Source organism: Leptodactylus fuscus, chromosome 7 (genome assembly GCF_031893055.1).
Source record: "Leptodactylus fuscus isolate aLepFus1 chromosome 7, aLepFus1.hap2, whole genome shotgun sequence".
In the NCBI taxonomy this organism is placed as follows: domain Eukaryota; kingdom Metazoa; phylum Chordata; class Amphibia; order Anura; family Leptodactylidae; genus Leptodactylus; species Leptodactylus fuscus.
In genome coordinates this window covers 134,725,424-134,733,789 of record NC_134271.1, presented here as the reverse complement: position 1 = coordinate 134,733,789, position 8,366 = coordinate 134,725,424, and the positions used below count along the sequence as shown (strand labels likewise).

Here is an 8,366-nt window from a genome sequence, read left to right as displayed (position 1 = left end):
GCTTCATTTTGGAAACAAAAATTGAGTTGTTTGGTTATAAAAAAAAGGCGTTATGCATGGCGTCCAAAAAGAAACAGCATTCCAAGAAAAACACATGCTACCCATTGTAAAATTTGGTGGAGGTTCCATCATGCTTTGGGGCTGTGTGGCCAATGCCGGCATCGGGAATCTTGTTAAAGTTGAGAGTCGCATGGATTCCACTCAGTATCAGCAGATTCTTGAGAATAATGTTCAAGAATCAGTGACGAAGTTGAAGTTACGCCGGGGATGGATAGGTTTATAGTACTAACAGAAAATGCGCAATATGCATTAAACCAAAATTTGACCGGTGCAAAAATATGGGCACCTCAACAGAAAAGTGACATTAATATTTAGTACATCCTCCTTTTGCAAAGATAACAGCCTCTAGTTGCTTCCTGTAGCTTTTAATCAGTTCCTGGATCCTGGATAAAGGTATTTTGGACAAACAATTCAAGTTCAGTTAAGTTAGATGGTCGCCGAGCATGGACAGCCCGCTTCAAATCATCCCACAGATGTTCAATGATATTCAGGTCTGGGGACTGGGATGGCCATTCCAGAACATTGTAATTGTTCCTCTGCATGAATGCCTGAGGATTTGGAGCGGTGTTTTGGATCATTGTCTTGCTGAAATATCCATCCCCGGCGTAACTTCAACTTCGTCACTGATTCTTGAACATTATTCTCAAGAATCTGCTGATACTGAGTGGAATCCATGCGACTCTCAACTTTAACAAGATTCCCGATGCCGGCATTGGCCACACAGCCCCAAAGCATGATGGAACCTCCACCAAATTTTACAGTGGGTAGCATGTGTTTTTCTTGGAATGCTGTTTCTTTTTGGACGCCATGCATAACGCCTTTTTTTATAACCAAACAACTCAATTTTTGTTTCCAAAATGAAGCTGCCTTGTCCAAATGTGCTTTTTCATACCTCAGGCAACTCTATTTGTGGCGTACGTGCAGAAACGGCTTCTTTCTCATCACTCTCCCACACAGAGGTGGTCTGTGGATTGTCCTTGACTGTTCTCACCATTCTTCTTCTCTGCCTTTCTGATATTTTTCTTGGCCTGCCACTTCTGGGCTTAACAAGAACTATCCCTGTGGTCTTCCATTTCCTTACTATGTTCCTCACAGTGGAAACTGACAGGTTAAATCTCTGAGACAACGTTTTGTATCCTTCCCCTGAACAACTATGTTGAACAATCTTTGTTTTCAGATCATTTGAGAGCGGGCTGTCCATGTTCGGCGACCATCAAACTTAACTGAACTTGAATTGTTTTGTAGAAAGAAATGGTCCAAAATACCTTTATCCAGGATCCAGGAACTGATTAAAAGCTACAGGAAGCGACTAGAGGCTGTTATCTTTGCAAAAGGAGGATGTACTAAATATTAATGTCACTTTTCTGTTGAGGTGCCCATATTTTTGCACCGGTCAAATTTTGGTTTAAAGCATATTGCGCATTTTCTGTTAGTACAATAAACCTCATTTCAATCCTGAAATATTACTGTGTCCATCAGTTATTAGATATATCAAACTGAAATGGCTGTTGCAAACACCAAAATATTTAGAACTAAAAATGATTAAGATTAATAGGGGTGCCCAAACTTTTTCATAGGACTGTATATATGATTGGGTTTAAGGCCGGAGTTATGACGGTGAACATTATCGCAGCTGCTCTGTCTTGATCTAAAGAATCTTTTTTGTGTGGTTGAGCATAAGTGAATATGGCGGTTCCATATTGGAGAGTGACTACCGTGAAGTGAGCGCTACACGTAGACACCGCACGCTTTCGTCCTTGGGAGGTTTTTATTTTTAGAAGATATTTGCCAATGAAGACGTAAGAAAGGATAGTCAACATTAAGGTTGTGATAGCTAGTGTACCAGTGACTCTAGCAAGGAGATGGAAATTCAGCGAGACATCTGTACAGGCCAAATTAAGCAACGGTTTAACATCACAGAAGAAATGTTTCCCTGTCGTCCCTACCAGCGGCACAATGTGGGGTATTTCGTGCCCCTGTGTGCTGGTAGGACAGGCGGAATTTTAATTAGCCATGTATTAATTTCACATGGCTTGTTCCCTTTAAGAGGGCACAGATACCTCCCCCCTGTGCGTTTTTTTCTGTCCTGTGTAAAGGATCGGACAGGTGGGGAGGACTCTGTGTCCTCCTAAAGAGAAAGAGTAAAGAAGAAAGTTTCAGGTACTTACCTGCTCAGACCTGTTCAGGTGTCTTCAATCATGCACTCTGCCCCTTTGGACTTCTGTGTCGGTCCTGCAAAGATAATAGGTAAGATTAAGGTTACCTATTTTACCCACCTCCCTCACGCGATCCTACTACCTTTCCCCGACATCCAGTCCTGCTGGGTTTTGGGAGCCGCGCGCAGCCAGCCGGCGTGTTCGCGCGGCTCCATGAGGGGAACTTCCGGTTTCGCGGAACCTTTCCTCTGCGTAGGAGGGTTCCGGCCGGTCGTTTGGTAATGTAACACCGGCAACTTCCGGTTTGGCTTTCGCCACTCCGGGACCACGCGAACAGCAGCGTTGGACACTGGAGGTCCTCAGGAGCTTAAGGTACGTGCCAAAGTAGTTGGCTCAAGGGGGGAGCGTGACTTGAGGGGCTAGGAGTCTTATGAAGGGCAAAAGGAACGGAGCTCTTTTGACTAAGGCCACGCCCCTTCCGGATATGGGGCTGTAAAAGGAGGCAGGTTGCATCCCTCATTGCCTGCTAGTCTAATCCCTAGCTGGTTTCTGCGCTGTGGCTTGTGGTTTCCGCTTCTAAACTGCATTTATTCTACTGCAAACTCTGCTGAAGGTTGGTAAGTGACCTGCAGAAGCTGGGTGAGTCTCCTCATATGGTTCCTTGAATGTACTCCTCTGATGTTTCATATTCCATGCTTAGGTATCGCTGAAAACTAGTTTCTATTTGTCATGTCTTCCTCTTCTACCCCCTCCGGGGATCAAGTGAGACGGAAGAAGTCTTCTAAAAGGAGACATCTGGCTTGCATTGATTGTGACGTTCCACTACCTGATGGTAGGTGCGGTTTTTTTCGTCTGCTAATTCTCCCAATGGTGGGAGTATCCTGAATGTCATTGTTTTGCCTTTAGGCTATGACTGGTCACGCTGCCAGCAATGCAGGGGACCTCTGCGGGAGGAACCCGTTACCAGTGATTTGGTAGCATGGGTCAAGGAGTACATGGTGAGTACGGTTGCCGCAAAGAGGGGAAGGGTCCCCCCGGCTTCTAAGTATCCTTGTGTTTTTTGCAGGATGATTCTTTAAAGGATATCCGTACTTCACTGGCTCAGCTCACCAAGAAGCAGCGCGTGGAAAGGCGTTCTGCTTCACTGCCCTCCCTGGAGCGCCTCCAGGTGGAGGAGGTGTCCATATCATCGGACGATCAGTCCTCCTGTACCAGCAGACCAATTTTCCATCGGGAGAAGACTAATAAACTGCTGAAGGCCATCCGGTCGTGGGACCAGGTTGGCGAGGGGGAAGCCTCTGCGTCCACCTCTGGGAAGCGGAGGGTTTTCCAAGTGGACGCCTCCATGGCCAGCCTAATGGAACAACAATGGAAGCAGCCGGAGAAGGCTTACGTCACCACCAGAGCTTTCAAAGCAGTATATCCGATTGATCCCTCCCAACTGGATCGCTGGGGTCCGCCACCCAAGGTGGATTTAGCCATCTCTAAGCTTTCCCGTCGCACTGTCGTGCCCATCGATGACGGGTCAAATCTTCAGGATTTGCTTGATAGGAGAGTGGATTCAACGCTCAAGTAGGCGTATTCGTCTGCTTCAGCCCAGGTGACGGTGGGCATCGCCTCAACGGAAGTAGCTGATAAGCTTCAAGCCCGGCTGGACCGCCTGGAACAGGATATCGACTCCGGGGTTAACAGGGACGACATCCTGGCATCCATGGGGGAGATCCGTCTCGCTACGGATTTCCTGAGAGAATCGGCAAGACAGCAGGTGAAGCTGGCTTCCAAGGCCATGGCCCTCAATACCGCCGCCAGGAGGCCCTTGTGGCTCAAACCTTGGCGGGCTGATGTCGCCTCCAAGTTTTCTTTGTGTTCCCTCCCCTTTCAACCTGGAAAGGTTTTCGGCCAAGGGCTGGACGATCTGATGGAGGGATTGGCTGATGGTAGAGGGAGATCACTACCACAAGCAACCAGAGAAAGAAGGCCTCCCCCTTCTAGGGGTCGAGGCTCCACGTCTCAATACAGGCCTCAACAGGGAAGCCAGAGACGCCCCAGATACCGTCCGAAGGGGGCGGGTCGCGGGATCCCCAAGGAGGACCCTAAGAAGAAGGGGTTTTGAGGAGACGCCGCTCTCTGTGACCAGCTCTCCCGTAGGAGGGCACCTTTCAAATTTCCTTGTGGCATGGCATCTTCATATTCTGGACCCATGGGTCCTTCAAGTTGTTCAGCGAGGATACGCAATAGAGTTCTCCCATCCTCCTGTGGATCGTTTCATCACTACGCGGGTTTTACCAGCCCTACAACAAGACTGCCTGGAGGCTTCCGTCGCAGAATATCTCTCAAAGGGGGCCCTGGAAAGGGTCCCTCCTCCCGAAGTGGGTCAAGGAGTTTATTCACCCGTGTTCTTGGTTCCAAAGTCCACAGGAGGGTGGCGGATGATTATAGATCTTCGGTTCCTCAACTTCTTCATAAAGAAAAAACCTTTCAGGATGGAGTCCATAGACTCAGTAACCAGTTTCCTATTGCGCGACGAGGTCATGGTCACCCTGGACCTAAAGGATGCCTACTTACATATCCCCATCTTCCCGCCACACAGGAAATATCTACGTATAACCGTTCTTGTGGCTGGTCACAGAGAGCACCTACAGTTCACTGCTCTGCCATTCGGCATATCGTCAGCTCCGTATGTATTCACCAAGATGGTCGCACCAGTTGCCGCCGCTCTCAGACTTCAAGGCCTTTTCGTGGTTCCCTACCTCGACGACTGGCTTATAAAAGCTCAGTCTACTTCAATTCTCCATCACCACCTCCAGATAGCCATCGCCTTCCTCCAGGAGTTAGGTTGGCTGATCAATTGGGAGAAGTCAGAAATAGTGCCATCCACCCGGAAGAAATTCCTGGGGTTTGTTCTGGATTCCCAGAGCATGCAGATTTTCCTATCTCGTCCAAGGCGAGCAAAAATAGAAGCTTCGGTTCGGAGCCTTCTCAGGTCCCGATGGATCACCATTCGCACCGCCATGCGGGTCCTAGGCCTGATGTCTTCTTCAGCCAAGGCGGTCCCTTGGGCTTTATGGCACTTGCGTCCCCTTCAGATGGAAGTGTTGAGAGCCTGGAACGGATCTCCACGGGGACTGCACAGGAAGATCTGCCTTTCTCCCGGTACCCGTCTTTCCCTCAGATGGTGGAGACACCTGAAAGACGGAAGGTCCTCGGTTCAACCTCGTTGGACCCTGTTGACAACAGATGCGTCCCATTCGGGATGGGGAGCCCACCTGGACGGCAGGACTGTCCAGGGTCTGTGGAGGAATCCAGAGGTAGGAACCTCCAACCTGAAGGAGCTAAAAGCAGTTTATCTGGCGCTGAAGTACTTCGCCCCCTTTCTCGAAGGGAAGGCAGTCAAGGTCCGGTCAGACAATATGACGACGGTAATATACTTGAACAAACAGGGCGGCACCAGGGTTCCAGCCCTACTGAGAGAGGCGAACTTGATCTTCACGTGGGCAGAGAAGAATCTGACCCACCTATCCGCTGTTCACATCAAGGGCTCCCTGAACATAGTAGCGGATCAGTTGAGTCGGGGTATCCCTGTATCAGGAGAATGGTCTCTCAATCAAGACATATTCCATCAGATTGTCCAAACATGGGGCCTTCCGGATGTCGACCTCATGGCAACCCGACTCAACGCCAAGGTGGAAACCTTCTGCTCTCTGTACCAGGAGGACAATGCCTTGGCAGTGGATGCCCTGTCCATCCCATGGAGGTTCAGGCTGATATACATCTTCCCTCCAGTTTCCATCATACCCAAGGTATTGATGAAAATCAGACAGGACCAAGTCTCGGGAATTGCCATAATCCCGTTCTGGCCGAAAAGGACTTGGTTTGCCCAGCTCATGTGGATGAGTCAAGGCAGGTATTGGAGGCTTCCCCCCCTCCCAGATCTGGTGACACAAGGAGAGCTGAGACACCACGATCTGAGGAGATTCAATCTGACAGCCTGGAGGTTGACCAGTCCCTATTAAGGAATAGAGGACTGTCTCAAGGCGTCCTAAGGACTTTAGCCAGCGCCAGAGCCACCTCGACCAATAAGAATTACCGTAGGATCGGTAATATTTTCCAGGCTTGGTGCACGGAACACGAAGTGGACTCCTCCGATCCCCCTGTGAGGGCGATCCTGGATTTCCTTCAGGACGGCCTAGACAGAGGGCTTGCAGCTTCTACCCTGAAGGTACATGTAGCCGCTTTGTCCGCCTATCTGGGGAGGCGGTTGTCTCAGGATCCTTTAGTGAGCACCTTTATCAAAGGGGCAACTAGGCTGAGACCAGCAGTTTCTGCTCCTGTCCACCAATGGGACCTCAGCAAGGTCCTAACGGCACTTTGTGTTGCTCCATTCGAACCTCTGGAGGAGGTGGATCGAAAGTGGCTGACCTATAAGGTATCTTTTCTCCTCGCTATCACCTCGGCAAAAAGGGTAGGGGAGCTTCAAGCACTCTCATCGGAAGCTCCTTACATTGCCTTCTTTGAAGACCGTGTTCAGTTGAGATTTCTGCCAGGATTCAGGCCGAAAGTTTCTTCTAGGGCGAATGTGAGTCAGCTCATTTGCTTGCCAACCTTTTTTCCCGTACCCACTTCCCCTGAGGAGGAGAGGTGGCATACCCTAGATTTAGTCCGGAACCTGCAGATTTACCTTCAGCGCACACGCGCTTTCAGGAGATCTGAGAACTTGTTAATAAATTATGTAGGGGGCCATAAAGGCCGCAAGGCTTCTAAGGCCACCATCTCTCGCTGGGTGAAGGAAGCAATCAAGTTGGCGTTTGTGAGTCAGAACTTACCTCCGCCGACCGTCCTAAGGGCCCATTCGACGCGGGCAGTATCGACCTCTTGGGCAGAGGTCAAGGCTCTCACCTTGGACCAGATTTGTGCAGCAGCATCCTGGTCTTCAGAATTGACTTTTGTGAAGCACTACCGACTTGATCGGTATGGCTCAGAAGCTACTGCCTTCGGGCGCACTGTATTACATTCTGCTTGTGTTTAATCTCCCACCCTTATGGGGATTACTTGCTATTTCCCCACATTGTGCCGCTGGTAGGGACGACAGGGAACAAAGGATTATGTAGATAATCTTGTTTCCCTTAGTCCTAACAGCGGCACAAGGATTCCCCCCCTATTGTTGTTTATTTTGGAATGTATGTATTATTACTTGTTATTTACGCACAGGGGGGAGGTATCTGTGCCCTCTTAAAGGGAACAAGCCATGTGAAATTAATACATGGCTAATTAAAATTCCGCCTGTCCTACCAGCACACAGGGGCACGAAATACCCCACATTGTGCCGCTGTTAGGACTAAGGGAAACAAGATTATCTACATAATCCTTTGTTCACCACATTTGATCCACAAAATGGAAGCCTTGAAGTCATTATACTGTGGACCGAGGCATGGCAAAATCCAATAACCCAAGACGATGAGGCTAGGCCATAACAGACGCTCTTATTCATGATGGTTGAGTATCTCAAAGGATGTGCAATGGCTACAAATCTATCATAGGCCATAACTGAAAATAGTATGCCTTCTGTACTACCCAAGAAATGGAAGAAATGGACTTGTAGCATACAGCCATAGAATGAGATCATCTTCTTCTGAGACATAAGATTTGTCAGCATCTTGGGGACAACCACCGATGAGCAACAGATGTCAAGGAAAGCCAAGTTCCACAAGAAGAAATACATGGGTGTATGAAGAGTGAGATCAGAAATAGTGATAATCATTATGGAGAGATTTGCGGCTAAGGTTAGTAGGTATAGTAATAGAAAGCTTAAGACGAGAGTCACCTGAAGAAAATCTTCAATTTCCAGACCAGCTAAAAAAAATTCTGTAACTGAGGTGGAATTGTTCAAATTCATTGTAATGTGTTGTGTCTGGAAGTAGTCAAAGCATTTTATGGCCCAAAGGGATTTTAAGAAAATAAGTAATAATACAAATAATTCCATATTGTTATGTTACATGATGTTATTGCTATTAGCAAATTATCAATGGAGGATCAATACTATGTGCCATAAGTGCGAGAAATTCCTTGGTGTATCTTTATGATCCATCACTATCATTACTGGTAGACCATTTCCACCTAAGTGATAAAAATGTAATTTTTTTTTCAGTTCTT

The 8,366-nt window shown here is 48.1% G+C and overlaps 1 protein-coding gene across 1 annotated transcript; it reads right to left on the bottom strand.

Moving 5' to 3' along the window:
• Positions 1 to 1,631: 1,631 nt before the first annotated feature.
• LOC142214548 (olfactory receptor 12D1-like) lies at positions 1,632 to 8,109 on the bottom strand. Its single transcript, XM_075283492.1, has 2 exons — positions 7,575 to 8,109; positions 1,632 to 1,993 (listed from the first exon to the last, which is right to left on the bottom strand). The coding sequence occupies exons 1-2, from the start codon at positions 8,107 to 8,109 to the stop codon at positions 1,632 to 1,634; spliced, it is 897 nt and encodes a 298-aa protein (XP_075139593.1).
• Between the last annotated feature and the right edge of the window lie 257 nt (positions 8,110 to 8,366).

Bases quoted from the DNA above. Each gene is read 5' to 3' on its own strand.
- LOC142214548 (XM_075283492.1), bottom strand. From the start codon at position 8,109: ATGAATTTGAACAATTCCACCTCAGTTACAGAATTTTTTTTAGCTGGT. The intron at 1,994-7,574 runs GTAGATAATCTT...TAGGGACGACAG, and splicing joins TGTGGTGAACAAAGGATTAT to GGAAACATTTCTTCTGTGAT.